The sequence below is a fragment of the Cynara cardunculus genome (genome assembly GCF_001531365.2).
Source record: "Cynara cardunculus var. scolymus isolate 2C chromosome LG 10, CcrdV1, whole genome shotgun sequence".
Taxonomy (NCBI): Eukaryota; Viridiplantae; Streptophyta; class Magnoliopsida; order Asterales; family Asteraceae; genus Cynara; species Cynara cardunculus.
Window position 1 is genome coordinate 211,891 of NC_037537.1, and position 21,352 is coordinate 233,242.

Sequence of the window (21,352 nt, forward strand, 5' to 3'; positions counted from 1 at the left end):
ATTAATAATCATCATAAATAATTAACAAATGGTATTAATGTATAATGTATAATTAAAATTAATTTTTGATTTATATTAATTAATATTATTTATTACAGTTTTGTAAGGAATTGGTCCCTCCCTCTAATGGTCATCCGATTTATCTGTTAACCTTGAGGGCATTTTTGTCCTTTTTTCTTTTCTTTGTCTTTACTTAAAAGATCAATCTCATAAAAACCATACAAACCACATGGACCAAATCTAAAATTAAGTCTAAAAATAAAATAAAAATATTAATTCTATAATACATTGAGTTCATAAAATTAATTAATTATTATATTTTAATATATATTAATTATTATACTTATAAGTTTTATTTTAAAAAAACAGTATATTTTCTTTCATAAAAATATATATTACATACGTCTACACGTGCACGTACACTTACACATGTATATAGTGAGGTTCAACAAAAATTTATCAAGATTAATTGATTTATATTAAAAAACCTCACCTTCCACCTATTTTTATTTTAAAAAATATAATATATAAATAAAAATCGAGCAAAATAAATTATACAAAAAAAAAAACAATAAATTTTTCTCACTAATTTGACATTCATGTTTATATATTCTTTCCATCCGTTTTTTCCGTGATTTTTAGGTTTTATTTATTTATTTTGCATTGGGAAATAGAGTTGAGTTCATGAGAAAATAATAAATAAATGAAAAACCGAAAAATCATGAAAAAAATGATAAATAAATGAAAAACCAAAAAATCATGAAAAAAATGATGAAAAAAATATATCAATATGGTGTAATTAATTTCGCTCGATTTTTATTTATTTTTTGGTTTTTCCGAATAAAAACTTGGATTGGTGAGATTTTTTTTTTTTTTTGAAATTAAAATATTGTTATAAAAGTTCATTTAATCATATACATTGAATCAATTAATCTAATGATTGATGAATGTATGTTTCCCGTAAAAAGGTTGAACCTCATATGTATATATGATATGTGTATGTATGTGTGTATACGTACGTTAATACATATTTTTTTGAAAGAATATATATTATATATTAAAATTAAACTTAAAGTATAATACTTAATTAATATATATATATATATATATATATATATATTGTTTTTTTATTTTTTAGGCTTAAATATAGATTTGGTCCCTATGGTTTGTATGGTTTTTACGAAATTGGTCCTTCAAATAAAGACAAAAAAGAAAAAAGGACAAAAATGCTCTTAAATTTAACGGAGAACCAAATAACCATTAAAGGATGGGACCAATTCGTTATAAAACGACATACGAGAAGTCCTAATCCGTAATGATTAAAGTTGAAGGACATTTTTTGTAAAAAACAAACACCAAATTCATAATTTACTCTAATAAAAATATTTGAACCCTGTATTTACATGTGGGTCCCTCTTCTTTTATGTTTTTGTGGTATTGTTGACCCTTATCCATGACTATTAAGACGAGCATTTTCAATCACTTTCCAACAATTTTGGTGGTCCATTTTTTTAAATACCTACCACCATCTCTATCTCTATCTCTTTTTCCAACTTCTCTTTTTATCAATATCAGTATGGGATAGTTAATTAGATACCTATTATTTATTAATAATAGGTGTTTGGTTAGATGTATTAAACAGTATTCAATGAAAATAAATATATAAAAAACTGTTTGGTTTTCTATAATATAATGAATTTATATACAACCACATGTTATAACCTGTAAAATAATGTTTCATTCATTTATATATTCGGCCGTCTTGTTCTAAAAATTCTGTAACTCACAAGAGTTTTCTATCACCTTCTTCAACGCTATTGAGTGAGTTGTTCCCATATTTAAGGTTTATGGCAATGGTTGTCAACTTGTCTTGGTTCGTAACCATACATATTTCAATCCTAACCGGATCTAACCCACTTCGGTCTTCAAGGAAAATTCCTAGGCACTAAAGGGTTTTTGGCTTGGGTCTTTGCTTTCAATGAAATAAAGAGGTTTAAACCTCACCGAAGATGAAAGTTGTGTGTGAATTTATTCCCTTTACATTAATGGTATTTGGTTAAAAACCAATGAATCATCATCATTATGCAATTGAAACCATCATCATTTTATGATAAATTTAAGTATTTGGTTTTGATGTCGGTGTATACGTGTGAGAAAAAATAAAACCGACAAGAGAGACGGGTTGTGTTGAGAAGAAGGGAATCTCTCATCCATTACACAGTGTTCGACCAATTTAGTAAATCTCACTCGAAGGTAGACCGGAAAGGATAGAGAATAAAACCCCTAAAACATAGTATCTTATATTCAATTGCATCAAACCAGATACCATTAATAATTTCCATTTTCATTCCCTCCCCCTACCCTCAATCTAAAGCAGCAACAAGAAAAGAAAGGAGCACAGCAAAACCCTCTATTTCTTTTCCCTTCTAAATATCTTGATGCCATTTACATTTTCTAATACAATTTCACCTATATATATCTATAGCCAAATAACACACACACACATATATATATATATATATATATAATTTTATGAATCTCTAAGATGAACAACACCCAGCCTTTTTTGGTTGCTCCTCTTTCTTCTTCTCTTGGTTCGCTTCCAAAACCACGGTTTTTCTGCTACCGACAGAAGGATCTTTCTTCAGTTCTTGAGATTGGATCACCTTCTTACTCAAGATGTCGTAAATCTCTTTAACAATCGTCTGAAAAGCAGCATTTACGTTTGAGGAATCTAGGGCTGAAGTTTCCGTAAAGAATAGAGTTTCTGATTCCGCTAATGACTTCCCCTCGGCTGTTGAAACTTCTCTCGCATCTTTAAGATCCTTTTTGTTGCCCACGAGTATTGTAACTACATTCATATCGCAGTGAGCTGGCTCCACAAATAAAGTAAAAAAAACCCATCAGAAATTCGAAAAAACCAAACGAGCCCACTAAATCTTACCAAAAGGTAGGGTCAGAGGGGGATGTATGCAGACATGTTTTCTCTCTCAGATGGTAGAGTGATTCTTTCCGTAAAGATTCCAACTTTTTTTTTTGGGGGAAAAGGGGACGGAACCCCCAGAAAAAATTTATTCAATAAAAGATAAAAGATAATGTTTCCGTAAAGATTCCAACTTACAAAAAGCTTGTGCGAAAAAAGAAATTTGATACCCGAAGGTGGGTCTAAGTAAACATCACTAACCGAGTAAGAGTCCCTCCCTTAACTTATCAGGTCAGTACCATGGACGGGTAAGAGGTGGTAAGCAGATAGTAAACAACCCCTTAGAGTATAATACAGTAGGATACTCCTTTACTAATAGAAGTCAAACTTTGACTTCCATGGTCAAACAAGTCACAACTCACAAGTCAAACACTAAATCCGATACCTTAATATTGATGGCTAATGAACTTGATTTCTTAATTTTGAAAACATCAATGTCAACTCGACTCGTTTGACCACAAAAGTCAAAATGTACGAAGAAAGGAAGCATGATATGTTTATACTCACTGTGAAGTTCGTGAAGCCATCTGCCAACACTATCGAACGTTTGACGCCTGCTGATGTCGTAGACCACAAGAGCCCCAACGGCACCTCTGTAATACGCAGATGTAACAGCTCTAAAGCGTTCTTGACCAGCCGTGTCCCATATTTGTGCCTTAACTTCTTTCCCATTAATTTCCATCTTCTGAGTTTGAAATTCTACTCCTATTGTAGACTTTGAATTTGAGTAAAACTCGTTTCTTGCAAATCTTGCGAGCAAGTTTGACTTTCCGACACCCGAGTCACCAAGTAAGACAATCTTAAAGAGGTAATCATCACCTGAATCTTCTTCGGAATAAAAAGCCATCTTCTAATCTTTTACACAATGCAACATGCTACGAAACCATATTCAGGATCTTGTAGCTTCTTCAAAATGCCAGTCATCAAACTTGACCTAATCAGCACACCCGAGTATTTAAAAATCTAAATAAGAAGTCGTTTTGTTTGGTTTATATATATACACCAAAGACTTTAGGGTAAATGTCAGGTCTACATACATCTTATCCTCCAAGACTCCACCTCCAGATGAGATATAATGGGCTCGTTTGGTTCATATATGCCAAAAAAACTAAGAGACTGTTACCAATACAAATCAGATACGTCCTAACCGAATAAGAGCGTGATCTGGGCAAGAGGTTTGGTGTAGATAAGACTGAAAATGGTTGTTTACCAAGCTTTCGGGTAAGAGCTGACTAAAGCAACCCTTTCCTTACTGGGCCAGCATATCAGTCAACATATTTATGGGACAGTGTGTGGTGGTAAACAACATCCCTTCTTACCGGGTAAGCACCTCTAACACAGTAAGAGGCGCTCAATGAGTGGTAAACAACCCCTTAAGTTTTCTTCCTATGAACCAAACCCAAAAACAATTGAGCAAAAATCGTACGTCAGCATTGTTATAAAATGACCCTCACCTATTTAATTTGGTGGAGCCGAACACTTTCTGCTGTTGCTAAGTTCCTCCCCCTCCCAGTTATTCACTGCAGGCCTCTAATCTCAAACCTGAAAGGTACAAAGAATAGCCTCTCAATATTGATGTACCTATACAAGAAGTTATTCAAGAAACCATCCAAGAACATGGACGATTATCATTTAAGAGAAATGCATCATATTGAGTTCATAAAATATTCTACTCCCAAACACTACCTCTGGTTGGGATATGCTGCACTCGTTTGGTTTAGAACATTCTAAAGAAAACTAAATGAGCTACCCAAAGGTGGGGTCCAGGAGGGACCCGACCTAGTAGAGCGGCTGTTTCTGTGAAGACTCTAGGTTTGTGAAAAGCGAGTGAAAGAGAGAAATTCATATAAGATAACTTTTGAAAAGCAAGTTATGAGTAAGAAAACATAGGTAAAATAAATAGTTACCAGGGAGTTGATACCAGTTGGCTTGAGAACCGACTTTGGTGGACATAATAAGATATTATCAACTATAAGTTGGATCCATTGGCCCTCTGGCAATTAAGATATAACCAAAGGCATCACCGTATGTGCAATCTACACCACCTCAAGACAGAATCACGAGCAACCAAATTCCACCCTCAATTTCAAAAACCGGTTTTCTGAAACAAGAATAAGAAAGAAAATCAACTAATTAACCCTTTCAGAACAGAACCACTAAAGAATTCAGTTAAGTTTAGATTCCAATGAGGTAAAAAGGCAACAACAGTGTGTAGATCATACAGACAACAACCACAAGTATGTTGGAGACAATCAAACCATCTACATCTGAAGATTAAAAGATATTGTGGGCAAAAGGTGAAAATGAAAGCAAAATTTCTCTTACTTCTAGCATATGAGCCAATAATTCTAAGGGTGCATTTGGTACACTGACGGAATGGACTGACAGGATGGACGAGATTGAGATAGGTGGGTGAAAGAATTGTGGAAGGTTTTAGGGTTTTCATTGAACATCTCCTTAATTTTTGTTCCACCTATTTTGGTCATTTTTGTCCCGCTCAGTCATGTCATGTCCCAGTTTAATGCCACGCCAAATGGACAAGCTATTATCCTATTTGTTCCTATTCTTTGTACCAAACACAGCCGAAAAGAACTTTGATCTAATGACACCAGCTTCCAAGCAACCAATAATGCAAAAACAACCAAGTTAACTAGATTGTATCGTGCCACAAACAGCTACACCAAATTAACAGTTTCCCTAAAGCTTTTTATCAAGATGGCAAGTTTACAAAGGCCACTAGACACAGTGGGACTAGGAAGAAACACTCTGCATTCAGTTACAAGACAGCCATATCAAAACTTTACTGTGCCACCATCATAGAAGGTAATAATGGAAAGCCAACCCCAACTCACTATTTCAACAAAACCGTTACCACATAACCAGTTTTGCCACATCTTTGTGGGAGATAAGAGATGTAAAAGATTCCTCTAACAACTATGCAATTAGTGAGTGAGTGATAGACACAACACAAACACATGCATACCAATATAAACCAAATCAATCAAACGAGCCCAATATATTCCTTCGGAGGTGGGGTCTGGGGGTAAAGGATGTATGCAAACCTGACTTCTATCCTAAAGAGTAGTTGCAAATATGAGTAAGCAGAAACAATATAAATAGAGGCAAGTACTAGAAAAACATAGTCAAGGTGTGGAAACTACAGAGCTCTAGTCTAACTTATGGTTCTGGTAACCTAACTACTAACTCACTGACCCTATCCCGTACCTCCCATCTAGATTCCCACCGCTAGTCAGATGAATCAATTGGAAGTTTCCTTTTCTAAAGATCCCTTTAATCATACTACTTAAGTCAAGAGATCTGAAAATGGACACAAGATACGTGTCTGATGGAACCATGCATCAAGGCCGTTAACATGATGGCTACAGAGACTCAGATCAACCAAGAAGTCAGATGATATATCCTGACATTCACATCTTCTGGGAACAAAGCAAGAACAGCAGTCATTGAGAGTTGAGACTGAATTATCTTGATCAGGATACTACTATCCTAAAGATCAAATTTAATGCCCTTCGACATAACATTCTTCAGTACAATATCTATCTCATCCGCAAAGAGAAATACTCCTATAACACAAAATTCTCAAAAAATTACTGTTCTTTGTACTAACAAATCATCTCTAGCCAAAAACCCATTTAGATAAAAAAAAAACATGTGAAACAGTTCCAACACTATTCAAATAAAGGTATTCAATTCCCATGTCTTGGTCAACAAAAATCCCTTTAGTTATGAACAGCACATTAATAAAGTCAACAACCAATTAACACTTTTCAATCCAGCATAGATCCAAAAATCATGATTACACACAAAAGAAGTCAACCTACATACTGATGACTCAATTGGCATTCAAAATTTACTTTTACCAAGATGCTTATTTTCTCAAGGACCCATGAAAAAGGAAGTACCTTACCCACATAGTTTACAATTACCCGCAAACAAATTCAAATCACATGCTTATTTCTCAATAAGCCCATAAATTAATCACATTTAAATTATAAAAATCGGCAAAAATGAAAGGATTTCCCCAAGTTTTTACAGGAAAATAAAGAAAGTAGAGCACGAAATTGTTGAACATACCCCTAACTTGTTTTACCGTTTGAAACAGACCCTTTTCACCTCCTCCTCTCTCTTAGCAATGGAGATCAAATTAACCGCTCACAATGTAGATACAAGAATGTAGAAGGAACGGGCAAGCATAAAATGTAAATTATTCAACAATGTGGAACGGTTAGTTATTTAATTAATTGGTTAGAGAGAGAAAGAGAGGAATTAGGGTTCGAGAAGGGGAGAGGAGATAGATGGAGAGTGACGAACCAGATTCAGGAGGGTAAAAGAAGACATGGCTGCAAAAATTGGGCTGTGAAATGGGCTTCATCAAATCAAAATGAACTTCACTCTTCCTTCCAACTTCCAAGATAGCTTCAAAAAATTGCAACATTTTTTAGAAATTGTGGATTCTTTTTAATAAAACTTGGAATATAACAAAAGGTTGTTTATTTAATTTTAATAACTTATATTTTTTTAATATATATCTGAATTAAAATAAGCATCAAATTAAGTATCATTTTAAAAGCTTTTTAACAAAAAAAATTAATTATAATTCTCATTAATAAAAAATCGTTATTTGATAACATAATATTAATTTAAAATTATGTATTAAGTTTAATCATAAATTATTATTAATTAATTTTAATTGTGAATTGTAAATTAATTGTGTGTGCATAAAAATATTATTTTTACTTTTTTTATAGGAAAAATACAAAAATTAGACAAAAAAGCTAAAATGATTCGTAATTTAACGAATGCTTTAATCAGATAAATCATGACCAAGACAAATTGAATACCACAAGAACCAAATTCATAATAAATATATCCAAAACCAAACAAACAAGCTTGGTATATCCCTCCGGAAGGTGGAGTCTCGAGAGGGTGAGATGACCGTAGACCAAACCTCTACCCCAAAGAGTAGAACGACTGTTTTTCCATGAAGACCCCCACCTTATGCAAAATGTGCGGGAAAAAACATAGCAAGGACAAGAAAGGAAACTTGAAAACAAGTGAGGCGTGGTCAAAATTTGTAAAACGAGCTATAAGTAAGCAACTTAATCACAAACAAAACATACAAACTAAAGCATGCACAATCGTGCATGTAACTTGATATATATTAAATAATGCCCATAACTTACAACATATCAGTCAAACCAGTCAGCCTGCAAGACTCAAGTTGCTCGATGATACTCATCGATTTCTTGAAAATTTGCAACAGGTTTCATTTGATGTCCGTACTATGTAATCACACTTCTCAAATGGACGGTACTCGCAGGCGCTTTGAATTTCTTCCCTAAGAGTCACCTGTATATCCTAATATACATGATACAAAAAAAGATGATTGTTTCAGCTCTACAGTTGGATAACAAATACAACAACAAAAACATATAATGGTTTACACATCACAAGCAGAAGCCACCATCATAAGTTCTTTAGGAAAGTTTAATAGAGTTCGGAGGTTAGGATGAGGGTAGTCGATTGCAAGTAGGAATGATGTTGAGGCCAGAGGGTGGGCCAAGAGTATGAACTATGAAGATATGTTGGTGGTTTCTTTTGTTAAGCACAAGGAATTTATTTTTTTAGAATATTTAGATTACTCTTCAAAATAGCCATAGAAAAGAGATATTGAATAGAAACGATCTTAGGACTCCTAACATGTCCCCTCCAACATAGTCTAAACAAGCATAGATCGTGCCAGAGTTTCAAGAGTGGGTTAGACGAATGAGAAGGTTAGATAAGTATTGACCATGTGAGAATATTTGGAACCTCATTAGATTACTCTTCAGAAGAGTCCTTGAAGAGAAAATGGTGGTTCCAACATATATTGATGAGAAATGGTCCACGTTCGGCCGATGAGAGATTCTAACATCTTTGGTGGTTTCGGTTATAGGCTCTATGCATTCTTTTATAGCTCTATCTTCAAAGAAAAACATCTTTTTTGCTTATTTATGCATACATCCCATCCTTGTAGGGGATATCCTAAGTAAGATTTACTGGATTTTTTTTGGTTTGTTTTATTTGAACTACAATTGTATTCGCGCAATACAGTGAGATAAATCTTCATTTTAATATTTAGTTTTTATTATTTGTCTCTATCGATATAATACGATATTATGTGGTTTTGAAAAAAGCGAAAATATTTTTATTTTTGAATGAAATGTAAATTTGAAGATAGCATAAAAAAATAAAATTGATATTATTATTAAATTAACTATATAATAGTTCTCGTTTTTTTGGTGTAACTTCTTTAATTTAATCTTTTATTATAATTTAATTTAGRTCTAATAACAAADTAATTTATTTTTKGTTTAATAATATAATTTTTATTAAAGATAATAATTAAACATTCGGTTAGAAACTCAATGATTATCTTAATTGTATTTTAGATTTTTCTATATTTAAAATAGATGTTTATCATGTATTTGATTATGTTTATCTGCAATTAGTTACACGAATTTAAAAATGAAGCTTTAATACAATGTACTTACATAAAATCACTTGTAATCTTGAATTTTAAGTAATATGCATCAATAAACAGTACTTCATGCATAAAAAATAGTTTTAAGAATTTTTGTCAAATACTTTATAATATAATATAGATATAGTGAATTTTGTTGCACCAATATGTCCTGCTACTTGGTTCTTCCTGTTTTTGCGTCAAAAGTTGTGGAATAGTTATTGCCAAAGGTTCTTTGACCATTTCTTTCTTACTTTGGAGTTTGGTCTAACCAATATGGTTCATAGAACATCTTATAAGCATTTTAATTATAAAAAAGAGGGTTTATTTTTTAGCAGTTTAATAAGCTTAATAAGACTCTTAGTTTATTCAGTTAATTATATATGACTCTTTGGTGGTGACTTAATGATATAGAAAGTGGCTTATGAGTTGGTTGGTTGGTATGAATTAAGTTCTCTGTGGGTAAAACTATCTGTTTCGATTAATCTGTATGTATAGATTTTTTGTTTGGGAGGGTATTTTCGTAGATGAAAGGAACGTGTTTTTTAATTGGAGAGGGTAGTCTTGGAAAAACTTGACTTTCTACATAAAGCTTCCACTAGAAGCTTATTGAATAAGCACTTTTTATATCATTAAGTCACTATCATACAATCATGTATAGTTGACCGAATAAGTTGTGAGTCTCATTAAGCTCATTAAACGCCCTTATTCAATAAGATTCTAGGAGGAATCTTTATGCAGAAAGCCAAATTTTTATCCAAGTTTGTCTATCCCAATTAAAAAACATGCTTATTTCATCTATGGAAAAAGATCCCGAAGAAAAATCTTTATAATCCATATAGACAAATCAATCCACGTAGACCACTTTATTCATACGGAATTTAATGGAAAGCCAACCAAACAACCTCTAACAGTAATACATCTCAAGGTCAAATTAGAAGTGAAGTAATTGTGGGCACTACGTGATCTCATGCTAATATCACTCTTAGGCAATGGTTACCATTAACATATGGTGGATATGTCCTCAATGGTAAGTACGTTAAACTTGCATTCATACTAAGAACGTGTGGTACCACGTTGTACCTTGAAACAATTAGATTCAAGCATACTCATCTAGTACTGAAGTGGTGCAACCACACCCTTTTGAAAGAAATTCAATTATTCGTAAGCGTGTATGTACCGGTGGACAAAGACACATGAGTGGAATTCCTAATGGTTGACTAACTCAAACATCAACTCATTGCGAATATCGTCTCAATCTTTTTCGTTTCTGCACAAACAAACATTTATCGTGGGAAATATATCAAAAACTTTTACGACGAGGAACTGGCTGCTTATTGAACTTTTCTCTCAACATTTAAACTTCTTCTTCACACTGAAAGGCAAAAAAATCAAGTTTTTTTTTCCCCAAAATGCATTTATCATATCATGTGGAATAGGTTTGGTATTTTTGGACTATTCACTTAATAATATAGCTGAATCAAGAAATATTCAATATTGGTGTAATAAGTAAAAAAATATATTTTTGTTAACTAGAAGGGTACCCGTGCAATGCAATGAGATACATATTGACTTTAATGTTTCGTTTTATATTTTGGGTCTATCCATGTTATAAAGCGATTTTATGTGGTTTTGACTTTTGAGAAATAAAATGTTTTATTTTTGAATGTGAAAAAAAATAATCGATGTTAATATCAAATCAACTATTTAAAAGTTCTTTTTTTTATGTAATTTCTTTAATTTATTTTTTTTAATTATAATTTAATTTAAGTTTAATAATAATTTATTTTTTTGGTTTAATAATATAATATTTTATAAAAATAATAATTAAATATTCTATTAGAACCCAATAATTATCCTAATTGTATTTTAGATTTTTTATATTTAAAATGAGATGTTTATCTTGTATTTGATTATGTTTATCTGCAGTTAGTTACATAAATTCAGATATGAAGCTTTAATAAGTTGTAATTACGTACAATCTACTTGCAATATTAAATTTTAAGTAATATGCATTAATAAACAGTACTTTACGTAGAAAAATGGGTTTTAAAATTTTTTGTCAAATGTTTTATAATATAGTATAGATATATGGTTATATATGTTAACAATATAAATATGTAAAAAGAAAAATAAAAAAGTAAAAAATATAAAACAAATTAAATAAATAAGTATAAAAACGAACGTCACCTTCTATTGGAGTCTATCATAGCTTTAAAGAACATCATTTAAAGCAACAAATGGCATCCAACTCCTACTATGAAATGATTATGATCCCGGTGAAATATATATATATATATATATATATATATAGGTGGAGGTTTAAACGAGAACCCCTGTGATTTATGAAAATGCGAGAACATCTCAATAACCATGTATATATATATATATATTCCTACACTTCAACGCGTCTTATAGTTAGAGGGTTTTTCATCAGAAAAATCACCGAAAAGAAACAAGGTTTGATCTAGCTTTGAACTCATACATTATATTGCTATTCTTATATCATTTTTGAAAGCATCAAAACTGAATACCCATTAACCTCTCTTGTTGAATTCAAGTCGTTCAAGTTTTTTTCTTTCAAATTCTGTTTCTTTCTCGTCTTGCATGCTTCGACAGTAGAAAAAAAAATGTGATGTTGGTTTATTGATCAGTGCTGTAATAAGAAGCAACAATTGTTTTTTAGTAAATAAAATTGCAATTTGGTACAATTTTTAAGATTTTAATCAACTTCAGGTGATTCTTGTTATGGTAATGAATAATTTCTCGTTCATTTAATCGATCACCGAGTTATTTGCATGCAAGCCAAACATGATTGGATTTGGCATAGCAAGTGTTTGATGAAATGTCCGAGAGATTTTTACTGTTTTTTTCTTTTCAAATTGATTTTTGTGCAACTTTGTCGGTGACCTTTGTACATCAAGGCTCCTTGACTTTGGGTGGGAAGGTAAAGAAAGTGGTTCATGCCATGGGTTCGAACCTCCTTGACCTTTGTTGGTGTTCTTGGTGCACCAAGGCTCATTACCTTTGGGTAGGGTTAGTGAAGGAATTGGTTCATGAAGAGGGGCAGATTTAAGAAGACCTTTGTTGGTGTTCTTGGTGCATTTAGGCTCATTTTGATTTTACTTTGTTTAAAACGTTTAGTTAGATTGTAAAATTATGTACTAAAGTTTCAACCCGATCAATCCGAACAACTCAGCCCAACCCGCAAGGTTTGGGTTGGGTTGGGTTGAGATTTTTCAAACCGGAAACATTGGGTTGGGTTGTTCAAATGTCTCCAATCCATGTGCAGCCCTAGTTCTTTGGCTTTTGGGAGAGTAAGTGAATGAAGTGTTTTTTATGAGAAAAAAAACTTCCCAAACCTCTTCCTTTCCTCCTATTCTGATTAGGGTGCGTTTGGTACCCGAACGAGACTGGACTGGATAGGCAAGAGTAAGGTCGGTGGGTGAAAGAGTTGGGGAAGGTTTTAGGGTTTTATTTGACATGGGTAAATTAGTAATTTTGCAATCTTGTTTTATCTCAAAGATTTTTGTTCCACCTATTTTGGTGGACAAAAAGAAGTGCACTTTTGTCCCACACAGTCCCGCTTTGGTCCCAGTCTAATGTCCCGCACCAAACATGTGACAAGTTTTTGTTTTGTCATGTCTCATCCGTCCTGTCCCAGGTGCCAAACGCATTGATGGCTCCTAAAAGTTTCTTTGTTGCTCCATTGCAGGCTCTGCTTTTAGTTTTTGGAAATTTATTTTCAATAAACACATATAAATTTCAAAATGGAAGGGGGGTGCTGTGAAGACAAATAAAACCGAGTTTTCAGAGTGTTTTCGGACCATTTGGAGTACACCATATATAATGTTGCTCGCCTTTTCTGCCGGAATCAGAGGGCTTTTATTTGGTTATGATACAGGTGAATTGTTCTATTTTGTGTTCTTACTTGTCTTTCTTAACTTCTTTAAGTTTTGTTGATGAATGTACTCCCAAACAGGTGTTATTTCTGGTGCTTCTCTATATATTCGAGACGACTTTGAAGCTGTGGAAAAGCACACCTGGTTGCAGGTAACCGACACTAGATCCTCGCTTTCGAATTATAACATTTGAGTAACATGTTATATCGCATATAATTGTGATGGAAAAACCGAAGAAACCTGTGTCAGTTCTTTGGTCAAAATCGAACTTTACTGCCTTTGCGAAAGTAGAGTGTGTTTCAGGCGTGACCTCTCTTCCAAAAGAATAGAGCAGTTGTTTACATGGAGAAACCCCCCCAACCCCCTCCAATGAATAAAAAATCTCCGCTCCTCAAATCCCATGTCCCCTTCCTGTCCATCAATTATGTGAAAACACATAGAGAGAGAATGAATTTATAAATTAAATAAATTTATATTAAATGAAGTGATAAAGTGTCTTCATGTGATTGGCGGCAGAAAAGTGGACGTCGGATTCTTATTTTGCTCCAATAAGTCGAAATTTATCACCTTTAGTTTGACTTCAATAAGTTGAAATGTGCTACTTTTTGTTATTACAAATTTAAAGATCATGTCTCATGAACAAACCAAGTTACTGTAACTTATCTTTTCGCTATTTGAATTTGAAGGAAACCATCGTTAGCATGGCGGTAGCTGGTGCTATCATTGGTGGAGCCTTTGGTGGATGGATGAACGATAAATTTGGGAGGAAAAAATCAATATTATTTGCTGATATTTTGTTCATCACTGGGTCATTAGTCATGGCTCTAGTTCTGAACCCATGGGTCATAATCGTTGGTAGAATTTTTGTTGGTTTGGGTGTCGGAATAGTCTCCATGACATCACCGTTATATATCTTTGAAGCTTCTCCGGCTCGAATCAGAGGTGCCCTTGTTAGCACCAATGGCTTACTTCTTACGGGAGGACAGTTCTTATCATATCTCATCAATTTAGCGTTCGCTAAGGTACATTGAACACGAATCTTGGGAGAACTTTTTTGTTTTCTTGTTGAATTAGTATTTTGTTTACAATGATTGTGTTGTAGACTCGTGGAAACTGGCGTTGGATGCTTGGGGTTGCTGGAGTTTCACCCTTGGTGCAATTTATCTTGATGTGTTTTCTCCCCGAGTCTTCCCGCTGGTTGTATCGCCAGGTAACAATAGACAACCCAGCCATTTCTTGAAACCCTTGATTTTGTGTTATATGTACACGCATAGGGGCAGGTTTTCAAAACCGTAAGAACCAACTATTCAGGAATATAATGATACATATTCATGATAGTGTCCAACTATTGATGATGAATATAATGATAACTATTCATGACGAATATCATCAATAATATTCATGATATAATGAATAGTTGGTTCTCAAATTTCTCAAAATATTTAGTGTTTCTAAATGAATTCCCCCCTTTGTATATATATACATACATACATATATAGGGTGATATATGCAGAAACCCCCAAAAAAAGAACGGAAACCACAGGAAAACGGATAAAAAGTATTAATATGGATGCCAATTGAATTATAATAAAATGATTGTTTTTTGTGAAATTTGTTTCGCTCCAATTTTGGTTATATTTCACCCATTTCTAATTAAAAAATAATGGGATATTTTACAATGACCTTTTTAATCACAACCGCTGGTTATGATAAGTTATTCGGTTCACCTTTTCTTGGATTCTTCTTGGTTCTTCCCTCTATACACACACATATATGTATAGAGGGAGTATCTATTTAGAATAATGTAAAAATACGAGAACAGGAGAAGAGCCAAATCACATGTGATTTTGCACTGAAATCACATGCGTTTACGGATCAAGGACAATGCAAGGATGTGCGGACGACTTGGTTCACAACCTAGATTGTGGGCAAGGTCGCGCGTAATCATACGTGATTTTACACGTGGGTTTTGTGTAAAATCAATGTGATTCGATCGTTCTGGTGTTCTCTAATTTGTTGTTTTCTTTGAACCTGTCTCTCTCTCACTCTATCTCTCTCTATGTAATACCCCTAAAATAGGAGATAATTTAAACCATAGAAATAAAGCGGAATAAAAGTTGGATCAAATATAATCACCCAACCAAGGGGAAGTACTAAGAGAGTTCACATCAAGAATGGACGGTAGTTAACAACTAATAATCCAAACCAATTCTAAGTCTAGATTACAAGTTACCAACTAATAATCTAAACCAATTCTAAGTCTAGATTACAAGTGTTGCTACAATCCTCAAAGGAATATGTATATCAATAGTAACTCCACAATTGCCTTCCAGAGATGGTAACATAAAAATGCTCTACCGGTACACTTCGCTCCGTTTAAGCATTGGTAGCCCCACCGCTGAGAGATCCTGATATACATTTCATTTAAGAAAAAAGTATTAGGCTTAACACCTAGTGAGTTCAAACAGTTAAGTAAGTTCATACATTTAAATCAAGTTCACCTTTGGAAGGGCACAAAACATCTTACGATGATGGGGGAGACGCGATTTACTATTGATAGTGACGAAACACATAAGTAAGCCACAATTCAATGTTATATGAGCATCACTTATGGATAACTGATCATTAAGATCAACCTTTCCAGGTCTATAGCTTAATGGGTTAACAAGCTCAACTACTCCAAGTCTTTTGCTCATGGAGTCACCAATTTCAACCATACTAGGTCTTTACCTTGAGATCTCCAAATTCCAACTTAAGCTCGTTCACTTAGAAATTACATTATGTTGGTCAATGGCCGATGCCCGACTCCAATATCCCATACCTTATTGCCTATGAAAACCTACCTATTTCAAGTACAATTAGGGAATATCATCCTTAATCCCTTACACATCAAATAAAACCGACTTATATGCCTATGGATCCATTGCATCTAGTGTAAAGTATGTAACCTTCTAGATATGTCAAACCATACCCAATATATCAACATTTGTATACAAATAACCATCAAGTGGGTAAACCCACAATTTACCAATAAAATCAAAGATATGAACATTACAGGTTTAGGTTCTAAAACTTACTAAACTTTGAAGTAATCATGTCCTATGTATATAAAATCATTTCCCATACTTACTTTCTCAAAATAATAGAATTCCCAAAATCCCAACTTTGACCTAGTTGGTCCAAGATCAATCAAATATGAAATACTTGAAATGGAAACTTAGAGGAAGTAAAATACGTCGGTTTAACATGTATATGGTTTTATAAAAGTGTAGGAAAAACTCGCAATGCTAGGTTTTGGTGAAAACCTAAAATATCAAGAAAACCCTTGAAGATGGAGATGAGAGGCTTGAATCTTGGATCCTAAGTTGAATTCTTAGCCTAGATGATGAGCCAACACTTTAATGATGACGAACCACGTCTTTTAACGCTCCTTAAACCGAAATAAATGAGGAGGAAGGGAGGAATTTCGGATGGGGAGAAGGTAGGTGAGGAGTAAATGAGAAACCCTCCAAAAATTGGGCTTAAAACCCAACCTGCACAAATGTTGTGACCAATCTTGTGACTAAAGTCGCAGAGCTAGTCGCCCATCCCAAAATCACCCCGGACTCCAGTGAGTCATGCGGCTTTAGCCGCGACCTTGGTCACATGGCTAGCCGCATGGGGTTTTGTTTGGCGTACAAACTCCAAATTTTGGTCCTCTAAACCCATACACAAACGTGAGGCCATTATCAATACATAAATATTAGGCTTTTCATTGCAAAGTGATCAAATGACCCATAAATGAAGGTTCCAAATTCGAGGGTGTTACACTCTATATATATTTTTATTTATATATGACATGTCGTTGAATGAAAATGCATGACATTCATGAATACATTCATTTATATCCATCATGAATGGTTGGTTCTCAAAGTTTTTAAAATATTTATGGTTTCTAAGAAGTTTCCCCTTTATACACATACATATATACGTAATGTTAATATAAGGTGTCGTTGATCGGAATAGGATAACAGAGGCAAGGGAAATCCTCAAAAAGATTTATTTGGCTAACGAAGTAGAACAAGAACTGAGCGCCTTGCAGTCCTCGGTTGAAGCCAAATAGGAAACCGAAGGATCCATGGGAGATGGCGTTTTTTCGAAGCTAAAGAGTGCATGGAGTAATAAGGTGGTCCGAAGGGGACTATATGCCGGCATCACGGTTCAAGTTGCACAACAATTCGTCGGGATCAACACTGTCATGTACTACAGTCCCACCATAATGCAACTAGCGGGATTCGCCTCCAATAGAACGGCCTTAGCGTTGTCGCTAATTACTACCTGCCTCAATTCCTTTGGCACGATCTTAAGTATGTTGTTTGTCGATAGGTTTGGGAGGAGGAGGTTAATGATCGTTTCAATGATCGGGATCATTTCTTGTCTTATTGTTTTATCGATCATGTTCTTTCAAGCTTCGGTTCACACTCCTCCCGTGAGTATTCTCGAGTCAAATCATTTCGGTGTTAACTCTACGTGTTCAGATTTCAGAGCATCATTCAATCCCACATCTTGGAACTGCATGACTTGCTTGAGAGCTTCCCCCAGTTGCGGATTTTGCGCCAATTGAGAAAATATAGTAAGTTCCAATCTTTCGTGTTAGTTAATTATGTTTTCCGCTACAAGATGGGTCTTTTAGAACGTTCAGCCGTCCTACGAGAGTACTTAACAAGACTCTTTATAAGAGTTTTCGGACCAAACTTGTATGCAATGTATACAAGGGGGTTACAATAAGTTGTTCGACTGACACTTTCGAAATATATTATAAAAAAGGCTAACATGACACTTTTTTAAAATTAAGACATGTCTATTAATTGAGTCATATTAAATTGCCCGACTTCATCAATTAAACCTGTTAGGCTGTCTTTCTACCAATTTATTGTAGCACCGTTGTATATAAAACGCAAGAAATAAACGGTCTTATTATTTTTTTTGTATTGAAAAATATTCTATGAAAAATGTTGATATTACTGTTCTAGAAAATGTCATATAAAACAACTAATAAAATGATTTAATTCTTGTATCATGTTTAACTGTCCAACTTAATTGGCAGAATGTTGTTATTATGAGGCTCGATGTTGTTGGTCTTATAAACTTATTGTTAGGTCGCTTAATGACGTCCTAAAAATTGATTTTCTTGTAGTGTTCCTGTTCTGATAATTCTCGTACATCGAGCAGTATAAGCCTGGGGAATGTTTGACTGTGGACACCGTTACACGAGGCACTTGTCGAGCACAAAATCGTACATGGTACACCTACGGTTGCCCAAGCAAGTTCGGGATTTTCACGGTTTTACATCTCGGGTTATACATTCTGTCTTATGCTCCTGGGATTGGGACCGTTCCTTGGATCGTTAATTCGGATATATACCCATTACGATTCCGGGGCACCGGTGGTGGAATTGCTGTGGTTTCAAACTGGAATCTAATTGTGAGTGAAACATTCCTGACCCTAACCGAGACATTAGGGTCGGCTGGAAGGTTTCTTCTATTTGCGGGGTTTTCAACTGTGGGACTTGTCGCCATATTCTTTTTGGTATTGGAAACGAAAGGAGAAGGTGCTCGAAAAAGGATATAGACCAGGGTTATGTTGTAGCGAATGCAAAGGCCCGCATGCTAAATCTGTGTCTTCAGTTTAGGGGGTGACAAATAAAAATCATTTGTCTCTTTTATGTCCATCAATCACGTAAAAAGACATTACTCAGATAATCTGCTTTTATGTGATTATTAGGACATTGAAGTTCGCTCATATTGATATATATATATATATATATTTATTAAATAAGTCTCTAAATTAACAAATAGTTTTAGTTTATTTAAATATAATTTCCAAAAAGAAAATTTGTATATAAAGAGGGAGATAAGTTATTATGCAATCCTTTATATTTGTACAACCAGTAAACTCAATTTTAACCGTCCATTTAATTTGATGAATATGTGATTTCATAAAATTTTAGATTGTTTTTTAATATAAAGTATTGATAATAATCAACAAACCCTAGTCATCTTACATAAATATTCAAATCATAATAAATGAACTCTCATTATTTTCATAAATATCCCAATTGATTGAGTTGCATTGGTTATACAAATGTAATGAATTGAATTTCAAATGTAATATATATATATATATATATATATATATATATATATATAAACATGGATGATTTGGTTAGGTTTTCCTGATACATCAAAATCAGACTATACTTTTAGAAGTATATATTAATTCTTTGTTAGGATGGTTCACCAACCAAACCACTTTTTACTAAACCTATGCTTCTACATTAAATAAATTTATTTTTTAAGTATTTAAATATACCATCTTGATAATTATACGTTTATATTTATTTTATTAGAAAAGGTATTAATACAATGTAACAAAATATATTTTGATTTTAATATTTTATTTTATTTTTTATCTTAGTCGATGTTATATATGGTTTTATGTGATTTTGAAAATGCGATAATATTTTTATTTTTGAACAAAATATAAATTTGAAGATATTATAAAATTTTGACAAAAATATGTCGATATTAGTATCAAATTAACTATTTAAAATTTCTCCTTTTTTGCGTAATTTTTTAGCTCAACTTTTTTTATTATAATTCAGTTTAGGTTCAATAACGAAGTAATTTATATTTGATTTAATAATTTAATTTTTTTATAATGATTATAATTAATTATTTTGTTACAATTCAATAGTTATTATAATTATATTTTTGATTTTTTATATTTTAAATGAGATATTTATCCTCTATTTGATTATGTTTATCCGCAGTTAGTTACACGAATTCAATTATGTAGTTTTAATAAGTTGTACTTACGCACAATTTACTTATAATCTTCAATTTTAAGTAATATATATGCATCAATAAACAATAATTTATATATAAAAATGGTTTGTAAGAGTTTTTATCAAATGTTTTATAATATAGTATAGATAAGAATTAGTTGTTATGTTTGATGGAGCATTATTAGTTGTTAAATTCATTTAAACACTCAAACTTAATGTTTGTGATTTAATTAATGTCAATCCAACCCAAATCGTGTGGGTTGAGTTGGTTTAGTCAGGTTGAATAAAAAACAATTGCTCGTCGTTCCCGAAAACAATTCCTAGATTACGTTGTTTTCATTTTACACTTGTTCTCTAAGTCATAATATTGCATAGAAAATAACATGTTACCATTCGAATATTACGTTATGAATATTTATCAAGTAAAAGTAGATATGATGTAGGTCAACAGTCGTTCTCGTTCTCGTTCCCGTCTTCTATGCACACATCAATAGTAATGGTTCCAATAATACTTAATGTTTAAACCAAAGTCTTAAATACAAGCTTTTAAAGCACACAATAAAAAATCTCTTAATTACAAGGCTGTATGCATGATGTACAACTTATTAATACACTGATTTTTCACCACAACCAAAAATGGAGTCCTAGACTCCCTTTTCTTCTACAATAGTCTCAGAAGCTCCCATTTGATATAAGCTTTATTATCTGTCCTCCCTATAAAGCCTTCTTTTCATTTCTTCAACATCCATTTTTTTTACACATAAATACCCACTGAAACACAATATACAAGTATTGTATGCATGTTTTGAATTCTTTAAAAGCTTTTGACCCTTTTTGTCTTCGTAGGAGACTAAAATTCTGGTTGCTTTCACCTTTTTGGTCTAACTCTATCGATGCTCTGCCCCCAATACCATTTACCTTCCTCTTTTACTTTTTGTTTGAATTTCAAAATTCAAATAGAAGAACTAGCTTATCATTATTTTATAGTCTCCTGATGATTCTTGTCTCATTTTTATTTTGCTTATCCGATGCATTGTACGGGTATACTACTAGTATATATATATATATATCTATACTATATTATAAAGCATTTGGCTAAAACTCTTAAAAACTCTTAA

General features: G+C 33.1%; 2 protein-coding genes and 1 pseudogene across 2 annotated transcripts in view; 1 reads left to right on the top strand and 2 right to left on the bottom strand.

Moving 5' to 3' along the window:
- LOC112519805 (GPN-loop GTPase QQT1) overlaps positions 1 to 3,349 on the bottom strand; it is a 57,545-nt gene extending 54,196 nt beyond the window's left edge. Inside the window, exons 1-2 of the mRNA XM_025128095.1 lie at positions 3,332 to 3,349; positions 489 to 493 (exon numbers count right to left, since the gene is read on the bottom strand). The gene's annotated coding sequence lies outside the window, so the exon portion shown is untranslated. The remainder of the gene's footprint in view (positions 1 to 488; positions 494 to 3,331) is intronic.
- On the bottom strand, positions 2,350 to 4,990 carry LOC112519807 (ras-related protein RABA5a-like). The gene is made up of 4 exons (XM_025128101.1): positions 4,891 to 4,990; positions 4,438 to 4,525; positions 3,491 to 3,917; positions 2,350 to 2,872 (listed from the first exon to the last, which is right to left on the bottom strand). Exons 3-4 carry the CDS (start codon positions 3,828 to 3,830, stop codon positions 2,541 to 2,543), a joined length of 672 nt encoding a protein of 223 aa, XP_024983869.1. The 5' UTR covers positions 3,831 to 3,917; positions 4,438 to 4,525; positions 4,891 to 4,990; the 3' UTR covers positions 2,350 to 2,540.
- Positions 4,991 to 12,790: 7,800 nt separating this feature from the next.
- Positions 12,791 to 19,079, top strand: LOC112519103 (annotated as a pseudogene).
- Positions 19,080 to 21,352: the final 2,273 nt, after the last annotated feature.

What these genes read in the sequence shown, in the direction of transcription:
- LOC112519807 (XM_025128101.1), bottom strand. Translation starts at nt 3,830, where the DNA reads ATGGCTTTTTATTCCGAAGAAGATTCAGGTGATGATTACCTCTTTAAG. An exon ending in ATGGCTTCACGAACTTCACA is followed by an intron (nt 2,873 to 3,490) that starts GTGAGTATAAAC and finishes TTGTGGAGCCAG; the next exon opens with CTCACTGCGATATGAATGTA.